Source organism: Acanthaster planci, linkage group LG11 (genome assembly GCF_054643075.1).
Source record: "Acanthaster planci isolate LZ-2023a linkage group LG11, COTS_SCS, whole genome shotgun sequence".
NCBI classification, from domain to species: domain Eukaryota; kingdom Metazoa; phylum Echinodermata; class Asteroidea; order Valvatida; family Acanthasteridae; genus Acanthaster; species Acanthaster planci.
Genome location: NC_141787.1, coordinates 14,254,333 through 14,280,680, shown reverse-complemented (window position 1 = coordinate 14,280,680; position 26,348 = coordinate 14,254,333). Strand labels below are relative to the sequence as shown.

General features: G+C 43.7%; 3 protein-coding genes across 8 annotated transcripts in view; 1 reads left to right on the top strand and 2 right to left on the bottom strand.

The window, feature by feature from the left end:
• The window catches only part of dars2 (aspartyl-tRNA synthetase 2, mitochondrial), a 167,953-nt gene extending 151,174 nt beyond the window's left edge, over positions 1–16,779 (bottom strand). For 3 of the 4 annotated variants that reach the window (XM_087143670.1, XM_022229700.2, XM_022229697.2), the window contains exon 1: positions 640–880. In XM_087143670.1, coding sequence (XP_086999796.1) covers positions 640–760 — 121 coding nt within the window. In that variant the 5' untranslated portion in view covers positions 761–880. Of the gene's footprint in view, positions 1–639; positions 881–16,688 lie in introns of those variants that run through there. The other variant, XM_022229702.2, reaches the window with a different exon arrangement.
• On the top strand, positions 1,043–16,480 carry LOC110976434 (rab-like protein 6). Its single transcript, XM_022229695.2, has 13 exons — positions 1,043–1,801; positions 2,356–2,490; positions 2,914–3,109; positions 3,807–3,947; positions 4,793–4,898; positions 5,398–5,501; positions 6,003–6,112; positions 7,035–7,313; positions 8,099–8,279; positions 9,571–9,973; positions 10,331–10,460; positions 11,287–11,435; positions 11,995–16,480. The coding sequence occupies exons 1-13, from the start codon at positions 1,675–1,677 to the stop codon at positions 12,238–12,240; spliced, it is 2,307 nt and encodes a 768-aa protein (XP_022085387.2). The 5' UTR covers positions 1,043–1,674; the 3' UTR covers positions 12,241–16,480.
• A 376-nt stretch (positions 16,780–17,155) lies between the features above and the next one.
• On the bottom strand, positions 17,156–26,016 carry gclm (glutamate-cysteine ligase modifier subunit). 3 transcript variants are annotated; one of them, XM_022229607.2, is made up of 6 exons: positions 25,863–26,016; positions 23,624–23,864; positions 22,735–22,951; positions 21,202–21,404; positions 20,706–20,820; positions 17,156–20,058 (listed from the first exon to the last, which is right to left on the bottom strand). In XM_022229607.2, exons 2-6 carry the CDS (start codon positions 23,738–23,740, stop codon positions 19,883–19,885), a joined length of 828 nt encoding a protein of 275 aa, XP_022085299.1. In that variant the 5' UTR covers positions 23,741–23,864; positions 25,863–26,016; the 3' UTR covers positions 17,156–19,882. The 3 variants fall into 3 exon arrangements, with proteins under 3 accessions (XP_022085299.1, XP_022085300.1, XP_022085301.1); XM_022229608.2 differs by having other exon boundaries at positions 23,624–23,743; XM_022229609.2 differs by lacking the exon at positions 25,863–26,016 and adding an exon at positions 25,752–25,862.
• Between the last annotated feature and the right edge of the window lie 332 nt (positions 26,017–26,348).

Genomic DNA, 26,348 nt, shown 5'->3' with positions numbered 1-26,348 from the left:
CTAAGTTCAAGTGACGTCTGGTTACGGAACTCTTTCCACACTTACATCAGCTAGCCAGTGAAGCCGGTTCATATTTGACAAGAAGAAAGGAAACACAAATACCATTTTGTGACATTTGGTTGGCCTGTATGATATCTGAATCTGCATTATCCCACCCCCCCCCGAATCGTGGGGGTTCTTTGTCGCTGGAAGACGAACCCCCCCCCATTTACATGCCATAGCAAATTCAAAAAGTTGAACATGTTGAACACGTTTCATCTCAAGAGAATGTCACTGCTAAAACATTTAGTGATGTCACATTTGTTTCGAGTGCTCTCACAAATGTCTGGTTGCCTTTATTAACTTCAAAAGGGGAAAGACTTCCATATATATGGATGCCACTTGATGCCCTGTGCTTGTTGTGCACAATCCCTATGGAACTGGTCTGAAAAAAAAGTGTTTTCTAAGTAAACGACTTGGTTTTTTCCTTCCTAAATTGAACTTTTCTGGACTTTTTTTGCTTTCTGACTGCTAACTTGGCTAATACGTCACTGTAGGAAATAGTTACTGAACTCTTCCCACAGTCAGTAGGTCAGACAGTGAACATGTTGCATAGGCCGTCAAAAGTCATAATTGAATTGTTCATCGGGTCATGTTCACCTCTTTTATCCTGACATTCCTCTTGAATTTTTCCATTCAGAAGCCTCTTCGTTTGATGAACACTCCATTTTAGCTGCTCACAGAAAATTCTCTGACGACATGCATTGCAAACTTTCAACATTTTCACCTGACGATGCCAAAACGGCTGCAAGCCAGGTTTAATTTTTGCTTTTTCCACAAGTGGTCGTCTGCTACGAAACGACTTCAACACATGTTTCGGTCTTGTTCTCAGGCTTAACCATGCATACCGTAGGGCACATGTCATATCACTATTATATGGGACAGACTATACTATTTCGCGGCGGCGGTCAAAGTGCGACCACCGGAAACGGAAACGAAGGTTCAAGGGTCGCAAAAACCGAAGCACACAATATTAATACGACCGTTGCAAAGTTGTCCTAAATGTAATATTTCAGCAACCAGATCCTCATTGTATTAGATTTCCAAATGTATTAAATTACTTAAATGTGAAAAATCTTCGTTCATTGACAAAAATGTGGCAAAATGGAACTATGACGTCAGGCGGAGGTGCTATTGATAAGAGTTGTTGTTCGGCAGCTGATGGCTTCGTAGAGTGATGTAGTTGTTAACGTGACAGTTTTGACATAAATTTTATGTGAAATTGTGTCTTGTTTGACTTTTTTCGCTAGAGAAACCTCTGCTTTGGCTACATAAACTCCACTGAGGCGATTAGAATAGTGCTTAGCATTTTAATGTACTTGGGAGGTTGTACACTGGTAGCGATATGTGCTCTTTAATTCCGTGTCGTGGCATTGGGCCTGGTTAGTTAGAAGAACGTTGGACTAGGCCCTAACGTTACTCCATTTCTTGAAGAGATGAGAATGGAAAACAGAAGTCATCTTATGCTCTAAAGACTGCTTGAGTAAAACCCGGTCTTTCTTGGATCTCCAAGTAGCACTTAAGCTTGGCCCCTCTGAAAAAATAAAGGGCCTTAGCCGTTAGCGTATGGCAAAAGTGTAGTGCTGTTCATAATCATTTGACCAGACACTAAGACAGTCATAAGTTCAACTCAAGATGTTTAATGCACTGAAGAAATTTGTCACCAATGAGCAACATGTCAGCAAGGGCACCATGCCCACGGGCATGCAGGCCATGGGGCAGAACCTGCAGAGAAAGTTTGCCAAGGGTGTGCAGTATAACAGTAAGTATGGTTTTTAAAAGTAAGTCAGATTGTTGAGTTAAACTCACGACTGAGCTAACATAATGTATAATGTAAATCAGTCTCTGCAAATTTCTGCATTATGAATGTGTACTTTCAGTACTTGTACGATATGATCAGTCGATCTGCGCAATTTACATGATCGATCAGTCTTGCAGCACAGTCACACACTCTTGTATTTAGTTCAAGTTGTAACATGAGCCAACAGTGTTTTCTTTGTAATTCACGTTTGTCAAAGATTGTTGTGAAAAAAAGTAAACACGGTAAAGTCAGATTTCTGACAGGATCAACTGACAGCACAATGCAATCAATGGTTCATACTGACCGATTGTGCTCAACACTACAGTAGCATGTCATGGTGTTTGACTGGAAATTGGATTTCGTTATCTTAAGAGTCCTAAGCTTCAGATTTGCTGAAAAACTGTCCTTTATACATGTACATGCAGTATTTGTTCAATATATCATGGAACAGTCAGAAATGCCTGAAAAAGTTGCAGCGCCACTGAATTCAAGTTTTCATCATGTCTTGTTTGCAGTGAAAATCATCATCAAAGGTGACCGCAACACAGGCAAGACGACGTTATTTCATCGACTGCAAGGGGAACGGTTCAGGGAAGAGTACCTCCCCACACCAGAAATACAAGTTGCCAGCATACAGTGGAATTACAAAGGTAAGTTGGAGCTCCTGACATCAGTGTGCTCTTGTGGTCTTGCATAGAGGTGATGGAACGAGAACTACAGTATTTATTGGTGGTTAAGGTTAATCCTCTAAAATCCTTTGGGTGGTTTTGGAGGATTTTGAGGCTGATAGCCAAAAAATGTGTGGCTGATGGCAAAGGATGCATTGGCCATGGTCTTTAGCTTGACCTGGTGTTGTTTATGCGCCCCGGTACATAAATGCGTATTTAGATTATAAGTGGACTTGTACGTTCTGCTCTGCTCCAGGATCGTGGCATTTGCACTGCCGTAACACAATGGCAGGAATCTCTGAGAGATTTTGACGGATTGAGGCAGTGGTATATAAAAAGTTTTTTGGGGGGTGGTAGTGTTAGAGATTTGTTTGCAGGTTCAGAGTGATACATTTTTTTTTATAGCTACTGACGACATTGTCAAGGTTGAAGTCTGGGATGTCGTGGATAAAGGGAAAGCCAAGAAGAAATCGGAAGGCCTGAAGCTGGAGACGTCCCAGGACATGGACGAAGGAGATGAGCCGTGCCTCGATGCAAGGTTTCTCAATGTCTACAAGGGAGCTAACGGTGTGGTGTTCATGGTAGACGTCACAAAGCAATGGTAAACAGTTGCTTGAACTCCACCCACATCCCGCCCTCCCAGACCCTTCAAAATCTACTAGGAAGTTTTTGATGGGTTTTGAAGGGGTAGGGAGGTAGAATGAAACCACTAACTCTTACATGAAGTTGGATGCCTCTTAAAAGCTTGGGTGCAAAGAATGTTCCATTGATGCCCTGCACAGTAGAGGATTTTTTCGTGGATTCAGGAGGATCGCTTTATTAAACCAGCGTAGGATTTTGGAAGGATCAGGAAAATTCCTGGCAATATGCCTCAGAAATTACGTTGAGGGCGTGAAAAAAAATCAAGCTCTTCTGTGTAAGTGGGCTTTGCAAGTCATATTATGATTCACTGAGTACAAGTTTCTGAAGTGAACTTTAGATCAATTTTCCTGAACACTTGATAAAAAAAGTTTTCTGTATTAGTGTGGAGTCCTCCGAAGAATAGGAGAAATCCAGTTATTTTAGATGCTTTAGTTTAAAGAAAGGCATGTTATAAGTGAGGATGGGCATCTATATCCAAGTGCACATTTAGAGGACGGCTCTCCCACATGGATGATATGAATGTCTCAACCGACGCAGATAACACAGTAGAGGCTCCATGCTCAACATTTTGCATCATTACAAGGCGTTCTTGGATAGGGACTTTCCCTGATTCACATGAGTAATGGTGTCTGATACATTCCGCCTCTTTTCATCAGGACCTGGGGTTATGTGGAACGTGAGCTGCCTTCCGTACCCAACCACATACCAGTCCTAGTCCTGGCAAGTTTCAGAGACATGGCAGACCACCGCACGGTTGCCGAAGACACTATGAGATACTTCATTGAAAACTTTGACAGGTAAACCAACCCAGGAACATCAGAATTTCTTGTGACTGTTCGTAATTTGTTTTGACTGCTGCTTATAAAAAAATGAATTTAGCGGAACAGTTTTGGGCTGCGATTCTCTCTGTATTCGCTCTTACAATGGTGAAAACGAAATTTAGCTTTGGTTATTCCAATAAAGAGTACTTTCCATGGTAGGTTACATCTAAAGTGTTCCCTGAAAATGGCTCATTGCTAATGCAATCCTAGCTAAGTGCCTAGCCAATAAGGATGTAGTTTCAAATGGGATGGAGATTATAAGAGGCGAATTGGACTGCTAACAAAGCAGAATCCGGGCAATGAAAATGATTACATGAGACAACATTTGATTGATTGATTGACTGTGCAACAACAAACAGAACTGTGGCTACATGGCTGGCACAAGCCCCTTAACCCTAACCACCCAAAGATTGCTGGCCCTAACCTTCCCCATTCACACAAAATTAAACACCCATATGGGACTTTGCGCACAGAGGTTGTTGGACCCAATGCAAAAGCCAGCTGTCTGGGCCTACCGGACCTATCCCCCCAGAATTAAACACTTTGCTACTGTTTAATTCTGTGTGGTTGGGGAGGGTTAGGGTTAATGGAATCCAGTTCTGCCAACAAAATCCTTCACACCCTCCAAAACTTGTCCATGTCTGCATTCAAGTCAGGACTGTCATTGCCAATCTCCTGTGCTAACTATTGTAATAATATTTTTAATAATAGCTGCATGGCTGCTTTCCAAAAGCAGTCAGTAAATTGAATAAAATACACAGGTAATGAGTGGATTCAAGATGTACAATAAATTCTCTTTATCTTCAATCGAATTTCTTCAGACCAGAAGGCTCTGCCACGGTGCTACTCGCCGAAGCCTCCATGAAAAACGGTTTTGGACTGAAATATCTACACACATTCTTTAACGTTCCATTCCTGCAACTCCAGGTAACTGTGACGTAGCTTTTATGGAATCAGTCTCTGTACCTTTCCGTTACCTGCCTTGGTTTTTATATTGCTGTAAGTAATCTATTTTGGTTGAGGCCATTTTTTTTTAGCTGGTAAGGCAAAATTTGTCAAGTTCAGAAAGTTGGCTCATTAAAGCAACTTACCCACTGACATGCTGTGTAATGTATTTTACTTGGGGATTGGTTACCGTCTTATTTTCTCTTAGCGCATAAATTTGTTTCTTAAACTGCAACTTGTTTCAGTATGAGTTAATCTGTTGATCATCCCCGGAAATGCACTGTCAAAAGAAGGCAAAAATATAGAAAGTGATTACAATTCAAGGTTAATCTACGCATTGTGGCATTATGCGAATTGGGCCGTGAGATGCACAACGCCTTCTTAATTTACTCGCTGGGCGTAAAATACATGGAAACCTTTCCTGATATTGTGCAACCATTTCAGCAGGAATTGTTAGTGGGGCTTTTTTTTTTGACTGCAGAGAGAAACATTACTAAGGCAATTGGAGACAAATAAACTCGAGACCGTTGCAACGCTAGACGAGTTGGACATGAGGAAGGAATCAGTAGACCAGAACTATGATCTGTAAGTACCCTGTCACAGTTATAACCTTCCTTGTCCAATCATCCCGGCAGGAATATTCCGGTGCTTTTCAACGTTTTAGTGCTCCAAGTGTATGGTTTTGTGGACACTTCATTGGTTTCCAAAGAGCTTTGGGTATCTCGAGAGTACTGCCATTATCCAAAAGTTACGACAACCATAGGCTTTGTGACATCTTCTCATATGCTTTGCTTTTTTGCATGTGAAGTGAGTGATTTACCGTGTATGGATTTGTATTCTTCTGTGGAAATAAAACGTGAATATGGATGAGACACCGCATCGAGTTTTAATAGAAAAAAGTTTTTTTTCAAAGCCCATACAAAGGGCATTTGAATTTCTTCCCAGTTTGCATCTCTCAACCCTCCACCCTCATGCCAGCCAATCTCCCCAACAGTTAACCACATCTCCATAGTCAGGTGCGGCTCATAACATCCAGCCGAGTACCGGCCTGCCAACCGTTATTCTCTCGGTGGCTCCACACTGCAGGTACTTGGCAAGTCTAGAGGAGCGACGCAAGCAGAAGAAGGCCAAAGCTGCATCGCCGACCGTGCTGAGTCCGTCAGTGCCCAACGGCCAGACGCCTCAGACCTCACTATGTGAGTTAAACGCACGTCGATTTCAGGATTGTAGTTAGAAATTTTAAGCGGCGGCTGTTTTGAGGGTTAGATGGCTGACCCAGAATCATCAAGAATGAGCAGCACACATGCAGGCTAATCAAGCACAATTATGCACATGTATGATATCTTTTTTGTTTTAAATAAAATAATATGTATTTCAGCATTTACTAAGCTTTTTACTTACACAAGGGATTAAAATATGACTCCACGTGAAACAGGACAGACTATAAAGTTCACAGCAGAGAAATATCTTGGTTTCAACAAAGTGTCATAGTCCACAAATATCAACGTCAACTCCCCAGTGACATTGGAGTTTATGGAATCCTAAAAGTTCTTCACTGTTCCAAAAACTATTGGTACATTCTTCACATTTTGTTGGGTCAGCCGCACGTTAAGTAGCAGTGGGGTCATTCTATAAATCGGGGGTCCAATTTTTTCATGTCCCTGTCACATCTGACATGCAATTTTGCAAGTTCAGAACAATTCTCTAATTTCCAAGAGTGATGAATTAATGCAAATTACCTGCCAAACAACTAAAAATAGTTTGAAATCAATTACAGTGATATGTCAAATTACACAGGTCAGATGTAACCGGGACACAAAAAGTCCCACTTTTGGACCCTAAATTTATAGAATAACCCAGTGGCTTGACTCTACTATCCTAAATCCTGCAAAATCCTCCACTTCATCCTGTGCAAGGTGAAGAGGCTAGAGGGTTGTACAGAAGGTCTAAATTTATTTCAACTTTTCCCTGACATACCAGAAAAATAGACATTCACAACTCTCCTTGTTCTAAACAGGGAGTTGGAGTAAAGTCCTGAATTCCTGGCAGCAAAGGCTCAGAGTTGTTATATCAAGATTGCCTTGTAAACCGAGATTCTCCTTTTGCCTTATTGTGCAGCGCCAGGCAGCAAGCCCAACTCCAACCGTTCCACTCCGGCCAGGCTCAGCCCGGCCACCACGCCCAAGCAGAACACCCCCACGTCCACCCCCACCACCGCCCGCAAGGAGAGGTCGGCCAGCGAAGTCAAAACAACTCCCGAGCCGGCGAAGGGACCCGCGGCGCCCCAGGACAAGCAGGGCTCGACGACAACTCTCACGCAGCGCTTCTCCAAGTGGTTCGGGGGCAGCGAGTCGAGGGTGCAGCAAGGAGTGAAGGAAGAAGACGAAAAACAAGCAGGTGCAACTTTACCAACCAGCAAAACCTCGTCGACCCACGACCGGATCCCACAAAATGAGTCTTCAGGCCATTTTGCAGTACATCTGTTTTAGTTTGATTTGGATCAAAACGAGCTCCTGCTTTTGATGAATCACTCGGGCTCCTGATGGAAAAGGTCATTATGTGGGTGCAAAAAATGTCAAGGGTACCTGGAAATCGATATTGTGCAAGATTCTTGTGAAGGCCTTCCACTCAAAAATGGGTTTGGTTAGGTCACAGATCTCAAACAAATCAAATTCCTGCATAAAACAATACTCCGCAGATGATCAGCCTGCCATTTTCCTGGAACATGCGGCTGCTCTATTGGCAAGGGTTCGTTAGTCTTGACCAGAGAGTCGGGGGGTTCGAATCCAGCTGCCGGCCATAAGTTGTAACCTGGGGCAAGTCACTTTTCCCCTGCTTGGCTTTCTCCACTTCAGGAGTAGGAGTGGGTACCAGCATTAGATGGGGACCAACTGTGATGGACTGGCATTCCATCTAGGGGGGATGGCAATATTCTCATTTCTTTCATGCTGCGGAAAACAGAGATAACTGCCAGCCTGATAGGCCACATATACCTCACGAAAGACTTCATTTTTTTCTACTTAGACTAACAAAAGGCTGTCGGGCCCATCCCTGTTCCGATAAGCAAACACACCAGAAAGAGTTTCTCTATTGAAGAACCTTTTTTTTTCGATTTGAGCCCCAATCTAACCCTCTTGCCTCACTCGTTTCTCCCCGTTCCATCCTTTGATGACCCCGATCAGTTGTAGAGACCGTGGCCGAGGTCAAGACAGCGCCCATCACCAGCGTGGACGAGTTTGTACCCGGGGAGGGCCTCGGGGGTTTCCTGGACGACGTAGATGGGCCCGGAGGCAGAAAAGGCAAAGCCAAGAAGAAACCAGTCCAGGCCGCCAAGCCCCCGGCTGCTGTGACGCAGAGCGAAAGGTTCAAAATTCTACATCTGTACCATTTTTTGTGACGTAGGGTTTTAATAATCACCAGTATTAACCACTACCAGCCGGGGACTCCGAAATCGGAGCCGTATGGTTTATATGTGTGGCCGGGGTCTCCGAACTCGGACAAAGGAAACAGGGCCCTGTAACAAAAGACCGTACTCCGAACAAAAGACCAGGCTGCTGGGCATTACCGGCATTTTTCACTCTCAAAAGTGGTGATAATCCAGCGTTATTTTGAAACCGTATACCAGGGTTTGGGGTATTTAGAGCAAGCGGATTACCACCGGGGACAAAAGCTCTCCACCACCACAGCGATGAGCCACACAGTACCGCTGCATGCTAATCTGGCCCCTATTGAAAAGAGGTCAGCAGTGCACTGAGCCAGGTTCGTGAACAAAAGACAGTTGTATAACACCGCACAATCTGGGCTCTGTTTACAAGGCTGCAGGCCTGGCTGAAATATTTGGGCGTCAATGAAGGCCACCTGTCAACTTAGAGTAGGGCCTGAAGATTACTCCGTGTGGCTATAAACGACTGTTAAATGGAATGATGTATTGTTGAAGGATTTTGAAAACGGAAAAATGATAGTCATGCCGGCCCAGCATCCTCAACGTTGAAAAATGCCCTGGCCCGAAGTGGTTAAATATATATTGGCATCTGTAAAAAATATTGCGTTGAAGATTATTTGGCATAGTGCTAAGTGGCACATAATGTATATGTCATTATTTTATAAGAGTTATACAACAGTTCTTAAGTTCTCCAATTTCGAAGTAATTTTGCCCACATCTTGGGGATTTATTACTAACACAACTGGTGAATATTTTGTTGATTAGTGTTCGGTATGGCCTCTGTGCGTGAACTGTTGAGGGGGCTACAAGTAGGGAAAATGGTTGGTGCTTACATTTCCCTTCGGTCCTCACACGCAGTTTATTCATGATCACTGGAGAATAAATGCACAAGTAAAGTTGAATGGAGTACTTTTGCTCCAGGATCGGGCGTTGTGACCCCCTGTATAGCAGGCACTGTAACTAGCTTGCCACTTCATGGATCGTCTGTGAGCAAGGTGGTCGGGGGCAAATGATGGCTCAAGTTGAAGATGATGGTCGTTCTGAGTGGGCACACCCTGCCTACTCAGTCAGGCATGACAGAGGAGAGGATCAGCTACAGCATGGTTTTGCCTTTGCTGGTGTCATAAAGTATTGGGTTTGTTTAAGTCTTGGGTCGGAATTGTAGGGACTAAATGCCCCCCGTGGATCCATTTTTTTTTCTTCTGAAATCAGTGACGAGGATGAAGCCAACCCAATGGTCGCCGGCTTCCAGGAGGAGCTCGATTCCGACGACGAGGTGTCAGTCTTCAAGCCCACCAGTTCCACCCAGCAGGCCCCACCTCTCACCAGCTACGACGTGGACCTGTCCAGCGAAGAGGATGATGAGCCCATCGTGGCAAAAGACAGGGACTTATCCGACGAAGACCATACGCCCATGGCATCCTCAGTGTCATCGTCAAGACAGCACAAGCCAGACCGAGGGACAAGTGTGCCGTCAAGTTCCCCCGGAGGAAGAGACGGTGGCAAATCGAAGATGACCAACAAGAAGTCAAGAGAGAGTGATGGGGAATCACCGTTGTCCCCCGAGCAACCGGCAACCACAGACAGTGTCAGCGAGAACGAACAAAGTCAAGAGGTAGGCTAGAGATACCTGACGTTTTGCCCACGCTGCTTGACCCGAACTTGACCTTATTTCCTAAAGCTTGCCCCGAGAGTCGGGGTGAAGTTAGACCAAGACATCAATTTTCAACATCGAGGGAATTTTCTCTTTTGACGAAACCAGGGGAAATCAGCACTTCTGATCCCAAACATTATTCCTCTATTCGAGGAAACACTGATGCTTTGCCACAAGAGCTACCTATGACTCAAAACTGTAAATCAGCTTTTACACGACAGAGAATAAGTCAAAGTCTAAGAATTTTCAATTAAACAGGCTCTCGATTCATCAGTCACTAAGTAACCGACTGGATGCAACTTTGCTTTTTCTTGGTAGCACATCAGTAGAACATCAAGCCAGACCACCGACCAAGACACGTCGCCTGTTTCCCCCATGATCCAACTCCAGCAAGAGGACTTCAACTTCCTAGAGAACGTTGGATCTTCCAAGAAGCCTAGCCTAAAAAGTAAGCCAGTAATCTCTAGACAGAACTGTTCACTAAAAAAACCCCTGATTTTGTCCTGTGACAGTATTTCATCAGAGTTTGTTACAATGAAGTGTCAACTACCAGTGAGAAACTAACTTGAAAAATGATCAGACTGAGATTTGAACCCAGGACCACCAGAATGCTGTATTGGGGGCTGCACTGCCTGAGCTGCACGGCCTTTATCCTGCAGATTTTCCAAACGAGAATATCAGTACTGTCCTGTGAAAATTTCCGCAGCCGTCCAATGATGCATAATATGTGGCCGTACTGAAAACCAGCTTCGGAAAGAAGAGTTTGTCCTCGGATGTGTAGCTTACTGTAGGCTGGAAGAAAATGTGATAAAAGGAGACTGAAGGAAATGTCAATTTAATTCTGTGGGGATAGGTCTGGTAGGCCCATAACAGCTGGCTTTTGCATTGGGTTTGGCATACCTCAGAAAAACCAAGTCCAACAGCCTCTGTGCACAAAGTCCCATATGGGTGTATAACTTGGTGTGAATGGGGAAGGTTAGGGCCAGCAACCCTTCGGGGGTTAGGGTTAAGATGGCACAGTGAAAGCTGTGACCATACCACATGATGCTGGTGCATCTCTCTTCCCCTTGTTCCCATGTTGACTCTAGATCACAGAACGCGCAAGATTTGTCCAACAAGATTTCATGAAAGCTAGCCATCAACAGCGCCCTTGGCTGTGGATGATTGATGCAAGCAAATGCGAATTCTCAGCGGCAGGTCTCATTGTCTGTAGAATACTCAGAGTTTTATTTCCTTCCCTGTGTTGAAGTTTGTCGGTGCTTTCCAATTGACAGAGAGGCCCTCCCTGCCAGCGGATGACTTTGACAATCTCCTGTCTGTCACTAAGGACGAGGACATCAGTGACACGGACACCATGACGAGCACCAGCACCAGCAGCTCAGCCGTCAGGAAAAAGAAGCACAGGAGCAGGGACAAGGACCGGGTAAGTTGGGCAGCTTTTCCCTCCCTAGAAATTTCAAGCAGTGGCAAGAGAGCTCCTTGAGCGTCTTGTCTCAGAGGCCTTTGCACTGTACGGGCAAGCCTTGAAGTCCAATACGCCTCACGGTGCCCCCGTGCGAGGTGCAGGAGGAAGCCCACTGTGGACCGTTTCAGAGTCACTGTCTCGGGTCAAGTTCACAGAGCTGGCAAGCACAGAAATTGGCTAAACACAGGGGAATGTTTGTTTTGCAAAGCCAGGTCACCAGCCCGGATGGCATGTGAAGGGTGCTGCTTGTAACTGGTTCTCTGTGCGTTCCTGCTCAGCGCAGAAATCCGCTTAAAATTTTTTATCTGACTAGCTGCTCCATAGAAGTGGGCATTGACCTGCCTTCTGGGAGACCGTCTGAAGCACAGTCGATGGATATTGGGACATTCTGTCTTTAGTAAAAATCACGTTGTCCTCTCTCAAGCCCAAGGTTCACTTTAGAGACACCATCTTGAAACTTGTCAGAGAAATCCACAATGTCATCTTCAAGACTCATCGATCCACCCCCCTTTTGCAGGAGGAAGACAGGGGCTCACGTAAGCACAAACACAAGAAGCACAAGGAGAAGAAGCCACACCGAGGAGAAGAAGTCGCACCAAGCGAGAAGGAGGCCCATCGCGACAAGGGGGACAAGGAGAGGAAGAAGAAGAAGTCGTCGTCGTCATCGGCCAGCAAGGAGGACGGAGAGGCCTACGCCAAGACGAGGAAGGAGTACGATGCACTAGAGGCCTTCCTGGAGGGACCCGGCTACGAAGTGCTGTGAAGAAAGTCCCTCGACGAATCGCGCGTGTGCTGCCACTTTGCATGACCAAAACCCTCCTTCACAGATGTCTGCAACTTTACACTGGATGGTTGTGACTGCACTCGATCCACTGCTGTGGGGCCCCCTAGGTCTGAGATTCATGGGGGGGGCTTCCAAGCAGAAAAGAATTGTACAGAGGGGAAATATGTGCCAATCAAGTAGTCGAAAGCCAGCCAAGGCAATAAACTCAACGTAACATTACGGCCGGTAACTCGCTTTTGCTCAGCCAAAGGAGCTCTGATGCCTATATTAAATTCAAATATTGAGGAACAGCTCAACAAGACTTCGGCCGGGTTATCAGTTTTAGCTCAAAGTAATCGTGTTCGCCTGGAGCAGAAGCACCCCCACAGTGGCTGAAAAGAGCCATGTTGGTTGGGGGTGTTCATTTTGTTGGTAGCAATTTAATGCGTACATTTCCTTGTTGTTTTGTGCAAAGTGCAATTCCTGCCTAAGGAGCCTGCGTCGCTAGGGAAATCGCACCCTCTATCGGCCCAGCTCTGGGGCTCCTAGCAGCCGAGGTCAGCCGTGTCTGTAAAACGGACTGGGCAGCAACGGTCTCACACTCAAGTTTGCTAAGCAACAAAAGAGAAGAGTTGCACTTAACCAAAGCTGGACTCCCTTGCTTGGTTTTTCCCTAAGAGCAGAAATTCACCAAGGAAGAAATTTCCCACGTGGCATGTAATGTTAGTCGTATTCACTCTTTCACTGAACAAAGCTGATTTACAAACACGCTGTTTCATTCTACCAAAAAAAAAAATTCAAAAAGTGCAAAGTTTTCTTCAAATTGGTAACAAGTAAGCATGAATGTGTCTCATTTGTTTGAAGAAGTATGCAAGTGTATTTAATGTTAGACACAATTGTAAGGTGATCCTTTGTTCAAGTTGATTGACAAAGCAAGCAATGCAAAGATTTAATCAGTTCTTGTTGTAAAAGTTCATGTACATAGAGCAAAGAGGTCTACCGGCCTGAATAACGCCAGCGGCCAGTCACACAGATTTACAGAGCAGGTGGGACATGTCACCCCTTCCAAATGTGGAGGGACCCATGTTTCGTTTGGACCGGCCTCAGAAGCAAGTCCATGCATCTGATGCTGGAATTACCTAAGTGGAAGACGATGCCTGAGCTCAAGTTCACTAGCCAAACTGCCTACTTTCGTTCACGTAACTGATACTTTGCTGTTGGGCGAGTAAATTTGCTGAGCAAGGTTTTATGTAAGGGGGCACTTATCTCTTCAAACGCTAATGAGCAATGGAGGCCAAAGTTGACGGAAAATGGAATGAACCAGTGCGGTATTCCAACCGTACATGCCCAAAATGCTGCGCATCTGATGTGATTTTGACGCACGTGCGAGGGTCTGCCCTATCAACACGGCCCTACACAGACACGTGCGCGTGATTTGATCTGCAACAACTGGCTCATTGTGTCCATTTTCACGATGACAATCCACTATTTATTACAATGGTATCCATCCATCAGGAATTGGAATTTTCAGTTTCTTAATGAGCTTTGCATTTTTACATCTCTGCACAGTAATATCTTTTTCTTCTTGTGTACTTGAGCGCCTATAATTCCAACTCGACCTGAAATGGAGCCAGTCCCAGCTGTCTGCCCGAGGCAGTCAGGATCGTCCATGAAATAACTGTACACCACAACTTGTTGAAGGCCCGACACTCTGGTTTGTTCTAACATCCCCTAACCTCAGCTAGGTAGGACTCGGCTAACAAATTCACACTTTGGAGTTGTCTCCCTAAATTGCTCGAAGGTGAATATACATGAATTTGCAGTACATGTGTACATATGAGCCCTAACAGTCCCAAATCCTCCGATTTCAATGTGATTTTACATACATCCTAGCTGTCCCATTACTCTAACAAAAACTCAAAAATTGGCCTATTTTTAAGTGGCAGGTTTACTGCAAATGAATTCTGTAAAGTTTTCAATTTGTAACAGGTTGGGCATCATTTTGTGAATGGAATGGGATATCGTTTGGTTTTTTTTTGAGGGGGGGTTAGGATGGCGGGTGGGGTGAATGTAACTGAGATATTTTAGTACTTACTGAAAAAGAAAGCTGTGTTTTTGTTGTAAACAGTACTGTATTGAAGAAGTATTACTCACCATGCTTAGGCATGTGCTGTATTGCTCCATGGAGCCAGTGATTTTTTTGTATTTTTTTAATCATTTGTGTTGACTTCAAAGTCATTTTAAATAAGTGAAACTCTTTGTGGGGATATTTTCATTGCAATCATTGAAGGAGCTAAAAAAACCGCAATAATTATCGATTATGTTGGTTATACTCCCAGTAGACACAGTCAGACTGTGACGAAGGTCACAGCTGGATCATTTAGCAGTGGGTGGAAATAGGACATTAGCCTGTGGGAAATAGATAAAGTGGCTGGCTACCATAGAGGTACAGGCCATGGTTAGCCACAGCCAAGTCATTCAGGCACGTCCTTAGCCACATGGGGGTGAAGCATGTAGGAAACTGCTCGACGTTAACATACACATGTAGGAAAGTGTGAGACAGTGGTTCGAATCTCCCTCCGGACAATTTTCTTTTTCTGTGTCAAAGAGGAGCAAGCCCCACACCAGGCCCACTTAACCACTTCGGACCGGGGCATTTTTCAACGTTGAGGATGCTGGGCCGGCATGACTATCATTTTTTCCATTTTCAAAATCCTTCAACAATTCATCATTCCATTTAACAGTCGTTTATAGCCGCACAGAGTAATCTCCAGGCACTACTCTAAGTTGACAGGTGACCTTCATTGACGCCCGAATATTTCAACCAGGCCTGCAGCCTTGTAAACAGAGCCCAGATTGTGCGGTGTTATACAACTGTCTTTTGTTCACGAACCTGGCTCAGTGCACTGCTGACCTCTTTTCAATAGGGGCCAGATTAGCATGCAGCGGTGCTGTGTGGCTCATCGCTGCGGTGGTGGAGAGCTTTTGTCCCCGGTGGTAATCCGCTTGCTCTAAATACCCCAAACCCTGGTATACGGTTTCAAAACAACGCTGGATTATCACCACTTTTGAGAGTGAAAAATGCCGGTCATGCCCAGCAGCCTGGTCTTTTGTTCGGAGTACGGTCTTTTGTTACAGGGCCCTGTTTCCTTTGTGCGAGTTCGGAGACCCCAGCCACACATATAAACCATACGGCTCCGATTTCGGAGTCCCCGGCTGGTAGTGGTTAAGACCAATATAGGGTTTGCGTGGCTGCCATCTTGCAGACCAGAGCTTTTGTTCCATGGGGTATGCACAAAGAATTCCCTGTGGAACAAAAGAGCTGCCCTGCAAGATGGCTACCATGCATAGCCTCTATAGGAAATGACCGATCTCTCTGTCCTGTCAAGAGTGCAACCCTGCTAGATTTTTTCTCCCCACCTCGGAGATCTCATCAGATTTGTTGATGTGAACAAAATTAATCCATGTTTCAAAGGTATCCCTCATGCTCCTATGGACTTTGCCATGTCTAGTTTGGGAATAACAGCTGGAAAAATCACTGCATGTCTGTAAACTCCTCCTCTAAACTTGTATTCACTGCACAAAGTCCACATCTTCCCAGCAAGCCCACTCCATCATGTAGCTCATGTTGATTTTCAGTGCGACAGAATTGTGTTTCAAAATTACCATTCTTGGAAGAGTGCAGATTATGTAAATCTTTGCATTGAGCGACTCAGAGGTGCAGCTGTCCGCTTTTTTAGAGAAAAAAAACCAGCTGTGTTCTATGTCAATGTAGAAACCAGCCATGATTTCTGGGTGTGTAGAAATGAATGTCACTTTTCCTATAATATACCATCTTTAGTGTAAATTGTGTACTGACGCATCAAAGACAGATTCGCATTTCCTATGCAAAAATTACAGCAAAGAATGAAGTGGTCTATCATCCAATCCATAACTTTTTGGGTATTACTGTGGAATATGGCAGAGATCAAGTGACATTCATTTTCAATTATAATTCCAGTTTTCTGCTTTTGGGGTTTTTTTTACCGAGGGGGTCTATGTCTTAGTATGATTTTTTTAATCCACTCCAGGAATTATGCGAAAATCCGCTCCTTGTATGGTCATTAAAAATGTCAATATGTAAATACTTGTAAACCTTAATATAATGAAAGACATTATAGAGGTGTATTGCTACATGACCATTACGTAAGCTGGATTAAAGTGGAATTAAAAAAAATCAAGAATCACCAAAACTACAAAACTAATTTTCACCTGGCTGTTATTTGTGATTGTACTGAAATTATTGACTGCTGTTGGGGCAGTGTCTGGCTGAAGTTGAATTCAGTTAGAAAGCACCGGAGTATTCTACCTTGCCCACGAGATTTCAGTTGGACAACGAAATTAATGCAGAAATACACCAGCCATGTCTGTAGTCACATAGCACAAATGCTTCTGAAGCAGTCACTCACCTGCAGAACTTCATTACAGCCGTCAACAGAGCATGCAGAGAACCAAGCTGGACACTGCCTTCACACCTTCCTCCCCAATCCTTGCCTTTCTTTCCAACTAAAAAAACGGTTGTCAAAGGTCATGACCCTGCAACCTTTCACCTCTGACCTCTTCCCATAGCCAAATCATGGAGATACAGGTAGGATAGAGGGTTTCCATCTAAAAAGCATGCAGCGTTAGTGTTCCACTCTAAGTTAGTAGCCACATGCAAGACATAGCACCAACTCACAGCTACTTTTCCTTCCCACTTGACATTAGAAGTTGTGAGATTTTAAGAGGCAAGGGAGTTCTAAAATCTCTGGCCATCGCATGGAACTTGCCAGTCAAGGTTCCCTAGAGAAATTACTGTGCCTTTATTTATTAAGGGACACATCACAGTGGGACAAGATTAAGACCGGTCACTGATCCAAGCAACTCCGTAAGCAACTTCATTGAATGCATATACGATCTTTATTATATACAAATCCCGTCATGATTGAGCATGAAATACATTACATTTCACCAATGTTAACAGCGACAACAGTGCACAAATTTAATTTGAATAGGGTAACGTTTGGAGGTAGGAAACAAATGGGATTAATCACCGCCACGGAAACTTTTAATTCCTTAAAAAAAAAAGAAATCATGAGGGGAGAGAGGATTAACTGTGAGCTAAAAACCTATCACAAAGGGAATACAGGAGAGGCGCCATTATAATATTCCTGATTACTAAATTCTTAAATGTTTTGAATCGGTCCCATGACTGAAAGAAGACTGTACACCCTTTAATTTGAAAACTCGCCATTGTTACAAATTAATGGTACACAAATTAATCATAAATCTTCTTGCTGAAGATGTTGGTGATTACTGACGATCAACACGAATGCTGCCCAATGCTCACGGGCGAAGATTTCTTGTCACACGTGGGGGGGAATGATTTCTGACAGCTCAGCACGGCCTCCATCCCAGGTGAGATCATGATGCTGGAGTTGGTAGTGCAGGCTAAGGGTGTACATAGCGACTTAAAAAAGTGGGGGAATATTTATATTATACTTTGACACAAAAAAAAGGACAAACTGACTTTCTTCAATGTTTTTCAATTTTCAACGGCATGAGTGTGAAATGAAAAAAAAAAAACAAAGATATCAGCTGATCGGGGGAAAGTTGCATTCCTGAGTGAGCCCTGCCCACTGCTGACATGGGCACCAATAACGTGTTCTCCAATGCCACACTCAGGGGGAGTTTAGTGGAAAACAATATATCCACAAAACAATCAGCAGTGGTTTAGAGGTCCCTACAGCAGCGTACGGTCTACGGTATACATGTATATTTATGTTTGCCTACTTGTGTTCTACATCAACACCTTTCTGGTATACTCAGGAGCCTCAAGATTTTAAAAGGGATTGTTTGGAAAATTCTGATGAAAAAAAAAATCCTGAAATCGGGCAAGATACTGATGAATGTCACCCCTGCACATTACGTATTCCAGCCATGCCTATCATACACGCGTGCATGCATGCCAGACTATTATGCGGGTATGCTGGACATAAATTATGGCCGGTCAGAAAACAATGGGCGGGGGCTTAAGGGATCGGCCGATTTGGTGGGAGGAACGTTGCCTCTCCCCGAAACAATTCCACAGAGAACTACACCTGAGCGACCATCTTCCCCCAATCTCTGGCTCTACTTTAAAAATTTGCCACAATTAATGCATTTGCAATAAAATGATTAAATTATTAATTACATTAAGGGGATGAATTGTACACTATTTTCATGAAAACCGGTTTAGAAAGTGTGCTTAGAATGAAACATAAATACGCAATAAAAGTACAGGAAAATGGCTGGAGGAAAACTCACTTCGGCTTTTTATGACAGCCTTTTTTTAAAATAAAAAATAGATCTCTCAAGGACTCTGTACTTTGGAAACTGAAGTCTGCCAAAAAAAGACAAATCTCATATTGTTGGCTGTCCATTTCAAACAATAATATTACCAGATATGTTATTCCTTTCTTCTTTTGAAATCTGGAATTATCGAACAGTCTTCCACGAATAATCTATTAATATAGCGATGATGTATGCCTTCACGGTATAAAAATATCCTTTATAAGAGGGAGAGAAAATTATTTCTCAACTCTGCAAGCGCTCTGTACAAAATAATTCCACCTTATGATCAAAAAAAAGACCACGACACAGCTTACACCTTGGCCATTTCTCAATCCCAGGCAAATTGAGAAATCCAGTTTATGGATTTCAAATATCCATGGCCCCTTTTTGCCAAGGATGGCATATAAAAAAACCTTCACTCGCAATGCTCTTGAACAGACTGAAGCCACCGGCGGCCATCTTAGTGTGCCAAACACAAAGGCGATTGTTGGCTCACTGTGCAATTGCAACTATTGTTTGCTGCAAGCCTTTGCATTACCTTTGCATTTGGCATGGTAAGATGGCTGCCGGTGGCTTCAATGACCAGTGTAGACTGACTAAGGGCACTGTGAGTCCAGATTTCTCTTATACGGTGTCCATGCTTTTTGCCTGCACATGCAACCTCTGCTAGGAAGCCACTATCTCTTTGAACGCACAATGCTTCAACATGGTGGCTGGCTTGAGCCACCGGCTAGCAATGAGGCAGGTCTTTTGACAAACCCTCCAACTTGACAACCAATACACCGATAACGTCTTTGTCCATGCAAGTAGCAACATCCAAGTTCACCTTCCCAACCCATCTGACTGACTGTATATGTGTAATTTTGTAAATTTGTCCGTACATGTACTTTAAGGGACCCCACTGGAAATAAGCCTGTGTAATTGGCTTGCTTGGGTTATCCCAGAATGAATCAACCGTATCTTGTTTTCTCTGTGTACGATTGTTGCGTAGTTGATTGATTTCTGAATAAAACAATAAAATAATAATTCTAAGTTTACCAGCATCATTCCATTTTCTTGTAGACCTTTAAAAGGAAAATCCCTGGAAAAACAAACTCGACCCAAATCCAACAGCACCCACATCAAAGAATTATTTAGCCCGTCAGTTAGCCAAAGACAGTAAGTCGGGTTCAATACGGTTCTAATGCACATGGCTTCTATGATTTCCTAAAAGATTCATCTGTGCCAGCGCTGCAGTATACGCCAGGTTGGATTTATTTTGGCATCATTACACCAGCCAGCCTATCTCCAGCTAAAGCGGTAGAACGCGCTGGGCCCGTACTATGTAACCCTTGGTCGTGATGATGCCACGGTTTTTGATGAGTGCTGTGTAGCGTAGGACCCACGACGGGTGCCAGCTGGCCCAGTCAGCCTGCTCTGGGTAGTGACCGCGCAGGACCTCTTGGAAGACCTCGGGGGGAAGGACATCTGGAAGAGCCGACAAGAGTGATTGTCAAACCCTTACTCTGGATATCAAAGGTTATGCGTTTGAAACGTAAGATCCTACTTCAAGGAAATCTGGAGTAATCTGGATCTGAATATTTATGTCACCAAAAAAGGGTAAGTAGCTAAAAAAAAAAATAGTTAAAATTGGCTACGAAAGATAACGGCCCATTCGTTAAAGTTTGAGGTGGTTGTCAGGGGAGAAAATTCAGGGGGAAATTTTGGGACTGGGTGGTTGCAAAACAGGCAAAGCTGTGATTTTGGTCGGGATGTACAGACCTGGTTACATGACCTCCGCTCTAAGGTAACATAACTGCAAGAGGCAGTTCGGACAAAATCTCACGTTGGACACTCGCAATTATCGGTTTCTTTTCATTTGCGTACCAGTAAATTTCTCGGAGGCTCTGAAAGTTTCTCAAGAGGTGTTTGGCTTTTGTTTTTAAAATCTCGCACAGGTAATCAAAGAGTTCGGGGTCTGAAGATTTTACCAGTTTCTTCTACCGACAAACAAGCGGCTTTATGAATGCCGCGGACAAAAGTAGACCAGGAGAGGGCAGGGGTGATAGAATTTAACAACAGAGAAGACAAACACGGAAAGACTCCATGAGGGGAATTGAGAGCAAACTGCTCACCATCGGAGTCTGAATGGGACACCAGCTGGATTGTATTCTCGTTGGCAAACTCTTTGAGCGCAGGGGGGATGACGCAACACGAGGCTTGGTTCATCTGGTTGGTGGTAGGCTTGACCTAGACGATGAAACAAAACCCAGGGAGAACGTCGCCAAATGTTGGACTTGACTCAAGTTTGGTGATGCCTATTTTGATCCGCTGTTTTGGATTGAAAACCGTGCAGAGTTTGAGACTGTGATGGCCAGCTGTTTCAGAATCGTTGCCCAGTTTTGGTGTTTTGCCCAAATGAGAAAGGTTACCCATTTTAGAATGGTTTCTACATGTAAGTCTGGTATGACACCCCTTTAGGAATGGTTCCTCAGTTTAAAACAGTTTGGAATGACTGCCCACTTTGGGACACTTCCCCAAGTCAAGACGGTCACGCAGTTTTAGATGATCACCCAAGCTGGGATGGTTACCCAAGCTGAAATTTTGTGTGCGTGTCCCCAGGCTCGTTACCTGAGCCCAGGAGTGCAGCTCCCTGAGCATGGCCAGCTCCATGTCGCAAACCCCCAGCGTCTTGACGTGGTCCTGCCGCACCAGCTCCTCCAGTTCCTGCCAGACGGGCTTGAAGTGCTCCACCGTCAGCTCCTCGTCGAAGGGCCTGGCCGGCATGGAGAGGAGCACGCCGTCCACTTTCTTAACGCTGAGCTCCTTGAGCACTGTGGGTTGGCAAGAAAAAAAAAATCACAGCTAAGAAATGACAACAGCTCCTTCTTTATATCTCCGTGTCTGCCTACAGTTTATATTAACCCTAACCCTCCTCAATCCTTCACCTGTTGGAGGACTGAGGAGTGTTAGGGTTAAGGGTAATCCACTTGATACCTCAATTCTTCATAGTGAACAAAAGTGAACAAGATTGATTTCAAAACCAGTCCTTGTACTATTTAAGGCCAAAAAAAACAATTACCTCTGCTTCCGGTTTCCCGACCGACCCTAATTTTCTGACGCGACCCTTAAAGTTTTATTGGCAAGTTAGAAAAATAAATTTGAAATAATCCTGTTATCTTTTTTGTCTTTAAAAAGCACCTCCGAACAACTGTTTTTCATGCTGAATGTTTTTAAATATGTTTTCCTGCTTACATTTGTAACTTTTGAAAAGAAACTTCCATTATTTTCACAAGTTCCCTTCGTGTTTCGCTGTCGCAGTGTTGAAGACACGTGTGCAAAGCTCAATGCATTAGAGTAAGGCTGCGCTGGTTCCCGCCCGCCGCATCGCATCCACGCAAAGAACGCAGGATGGAAACGTGCCAATCAGTCTACACTAACGGCATCATCACACAACTCTGGCCGTACACGCAGGGAACCCTACAGCTGTGCGTCGAAAAAATATCAATGTTGCGAGAAGATTTCTGCAAGTTAATTCAGAGAGTGTGTACTTTCTATCTTAATTACTATGAAAATTGACCATAATTCGTAAGAATTGTCGACTGTAGAAATGTGTACAATTTTTAATGCAAGTCTTTTTCACTTTTTGAGGCGATTTTGGTAGCTTTTGTCCCTGTTCATGCCATTCAATCAGCACAAAATATCGATCCCAACGGTCTAGTCCTCGCTTAGTCCCAAACGGTTATCTAGATAGTGCAATTGTTCGGGCAACGATGGTCCAACTTCAATTCCATTCAATGAAATATACAGTATTAGGTTCTACCTATATCCCACACTAGCGGAAACAAATCTTGTATGTTTTTTAACAAAACTAACTACAGGAAACCGGAAAGAAAAGTCTTTGCTTTTTGGCCATACTGTTTGGCATATGCAATGGACTGCCACAGTTTTCTCGTATCATCTTTAAGTCTGCTTTTCGGAGGGAATCTATGATCAAATAACTGAATTTAGTATTTCCACTGATTTTCAGCTCCAAATATTCCATTTCAAACATAAATATTTGAATATTCAATCACCGATTGAATATTTGTTCACTGGTGGATAATCTAAATATTATAATATTTAACACAGCCCTATCTTCACAGAGTTTATCATCGGACTCACCCATGGCAATGGCTTGGGAGGTGATTCCCTCATCAGCGTTGCTCAGCATCAACTTGACGGTGATCTTGATGTCGTCTGGAGTGGTGCAGCCATTGTACTCTATCTTGGGGTTGGGATCGGAGAACACCACCTCCTCACAGTCGTTCTTGGTGATGGCATCCTGGAAGGGCGAGCTGGACATGGTCGACTTGAGGGCGTTGTTGAGAGCCATCTTGAGCTGTGCCGAGCCAAGAGGGAAAAGCGAATATAGAAAGTGATTCAACGATGGTCCATCAGCTTTGTAAATGATGAAATTGACAATGTGCAGAGACTTGTTCTCCGAGTTTTCTCGTTCCATTTATCCTTTCCAATCGGATTTGGACAAGTTGACTTCAGCTGTTCAAAGTCTGACCTCAGGTTTCAAGTCTCAAGTTGAGATGACTATGTACGCAAACTGACAGGGTTCAAAGGAAAATGAAACCTCAACATTGCTGGTAAAACAGCCAGGACCTCAATTTTGGGGATAAAACTGTGGGATAAAGACAAATCAATGAAACAAGATAAAATACAGTCTTTTGAGGCCTTTCAACAGTGTTCAGAAGCATAAGCCCTTTAAAAAATGGCCAAAATTGTGCAACACTTCAACTTACAGTTTTTTGCACAAAATGCAAAACATCAGCAAACCCAACTGATAAAACGTCCGAAAAATCTAAAACATTTGTTTCAAATATCCCAAGATGCAGAAAAATCCTCAGAAAAAATTACTTTTCCAGTTTTGTTGTGAGCAAAATTTGTAGAACTCACTGGCTAGAGCGTGAGTTAATTTGCCCATACAGTGTTCTGCTTGTGTTTGTGTGTTCAAGTTCACTATCAGCCCGAGAGAGAATCCACTCCGAGTCTCTTCGTTTACCTCATCTGTTGACGTCTTAGGGATAGTTTTCTTCAGATGGTGGTAATTCAGGATGTTGCCCGGGCTGATGTACATCAGTGATGCCCTGGGGAGTCTGGCCGGGCCCTCCGTTCCCATTGTCTGACAGTAGGAAGTGAGTTATTGATGTGAATCTATGGGGAGATTTGTTGGGTAGTTCTGGACAGCTGGAACAGCGCGATGGGGTAGCCAAGGTACTGCTAGGTCAAAGTTTGCTAAAATGCTGAAACAAAATTGAACAAGTGCATGTAACATGCCCGTCGTCCAATTTGGCTGATCCCAACCTATCATCATTGCACACGTTATAAGTTTGGACTCAGCCAAACTTAATTTCCCCAACCAATCTCCTCTAATCAACTTTAACTGCAAATGTCTTAGATGTAAAGCAAAACGTCTGAGTGCGGGCCTCGACCTTAGCACTAGATCGGCATACACGTTCTAGTAAGAACTACCGTGGGCAAGTAAAGTGTATTCTTCAGCTTGCTCGGCAGGCTCACGAAGAAATAAATACCTGTTTGAAACATATGCAGCAAGGTATGAGACGGAGAGGACCCCCCCTGCCTTGTGTTGGTCATTGTCTCGCAGGAATCTGGGGAATTCCTTTCAGACATCTTGGGGGGATGTGTTAAGTAACAATAGTCTGGAATGTGTATAGGGATTGGACATGTTGGGGGGGCACCCCTCGGTCTCATTTCTTGGTGGGTATAGTTTGAAACTGTCACTTGTCATATTTGTACAAGATGAATAAATCAAACATTGTAGAATTGACTGTGCATGTTGTTTATTAATACCAGAACTTGTTGACTTTTTAGGACTTTTCAGATGGAGATTGATGCAGGGAGAATTCATTGCGTCCGTAAGGAATTCTTTCAATGCTTCACTATTTTTTGGGTAAGAGCTCCATATACACACATCACTAATTTCCTTGCAGTGACATATCAGCCATCAGAAAGTGATAACATGTCCTAAACTGTCAAATTAAGCAAAGGGAAATTTTGAAGTGTTTACACAGGGAACAGGCGTACTTAAAGTTAGGGTTTTTCAGACCAGTCTCATAGGGTTTGTGCACAGGGTGTCAAGTGATGTCCTTGTGTGCAACTCTTTCTATTTGTTCATATGTATTTGTGAAAAATCACTCAAGCAATCACTTATTTGTATTTGAGATCAGGTTTAATTAAGCACGCTGGCAGGACCTGATGGCTGTGCATCAAGTTTCACTTGAGAAGCATTTTAGGCCAGAAGGCAGCAAAGAACATGCACAGTTAAGTCAATAAACCGTCAATCATGCTTAGTTAGGCCAAGTAAAAAAAAAACAAAGACTGGTGATCATCCCTGCCTGACCCTCCAACATGTCCCTGATGAGACTAGTTCATTCTTGATTGGAGGCCGTTCCATCTATTGGACACGCACGCTAGGAAAGGACAAAGCTCCATTCAATTGAAGCTTGGAGGTAAGGGTGGTGAGCGGAACAGCACTGCTGACTGATCAGACACACCCACATCCGAATTATTGGCTGCGGCTATGACTGTATTGACAAACATATGGAAAATCGAGCAGGGTCTTCTACTGTGCTAATATCTTTCGATCATGAACTTGCTGTTAGTTCGACACATGTGGACATTTCTTACCCAAAAACCCAACAAAAAACCTAGCTCTACTAAGTGGAACATTAGTATTCGTCTTTTTCAATTTTGGACGGGATCATACTGACGCTCCACAACATTACATATTGTCAAGTAACAACGGTTCTCAAAAATTCCAAAGACTCACCAAAAATACCTTTTTCACCACCTTCTGGCTTTCTTATTATGTGTCGTGCGTGTGTCAAGCAAAATCGGTTGGATTTTGACTGATTTTGAAGTCGGAAATATCACTAAAGCCCCAAAAGTTTGCGTTTGGAATTTAAAATTTAAAATTCCAAAGGCAAACTTTAGGGCAATACAAGACATGAATATGTTTTTGGCAATGATACACATACGGACAAACACTGACAGGCAGGAGATAATACAACGCATCAAAAATACAATTCCTCTATTCTAATTCAACTTCTAATTGCTCACACTACTGCCTAGGCTATTTCCAGTCCGAATGTTAGCATTTATGTACAAACCAAACATAAACAACGAGGCCCATTTTCGATTATGATCATGATGGCATTCCACTCGAGAAACCAAGCACAAAGAGACACAGCATTCTCACAATCTCAGCATTTAATACACACCAAAAAACACAGCTCACGTCGGAGAGAAATGTTTCTTCGAATTTGGAATAGACCGACAGAGCAAGGAAGCAAATCAACAAGAAACACCAGCAGCACAAGTGACCTGCTGTCAACTCAACGCAACCAGAATACAACGGTGTACATATGTACACGTTATATGCAAAGTACCATAATGATTTGGCACTTTTTGCAATAAACTTGCGCAAGTACTTTTGCGTATCCGCCCCCGACTCGCCCCCCACTCCGCCCCTTCGTGCACCCAACGGCGAAGAACTAGAACGGCCAGCCCACGTGCATTGTGCCCAGTCGGTAATTAAAGTGATAGTGCCAAGGACAAGGATGCTCACTTTTGTTTTATAAAACAGCGGTTTCTCGACACCTTTTTTCTTGCGGCCACCACTTGTTACCGAGCAGCCGCCGAGGGCGCTACACTACTTTCTAGCGACTTTTTATATAATTATCACAACAGAAGTACTTTTCCTGAGC

Excerpts from the sequence above, each read along its gene's own strand:
- gclm (XM_022229607.2), bottom strand. The coding sequence starts at position 23,740 with ATGGGAACGGAGGGCCCGGCCAGACTCCCCAGGGCATCACTGATGTAC. Across the intron at positions 22,952-23,623 it reads CTAAGACGTCAACAGATGAG|CTCAAGATGGCTCTCAACAA; the intron begins GTAAACGAAGAG and ends GGCTCGGCACAG. Across the intron at positions 20,821-21,201 it reads AGCTGCACTCCTGGGCTCAG|GTCAAGCCTACCACCAACCA; the intron begins GTAACGAGCCTG and ends TTCATCGTCTAG.
- LOC110976434 (XM_022229695.2), top strand. The coding sequence starts at position 1,675 with ATGTTTAATGCACTGAAGAAATTTGTCACCAATGAGCAACATGTCAGC. Across the intron at positions 6,113-7,034 it reads GACGCCTCAGACCTCACTAT|CGCCAGGCAGCAAGCCCAAC; the intron begins GTGAGTTAAACG and ends CTTATTGTGCAG. Across the intron at positions 8,280-9,570 it reads GCTGTGACGCAGAGCGAAAG|TGACGAGGATGAAGCCAACC; the intron begins GTTCAAAATTCT and ends TTCTGAAATCAG.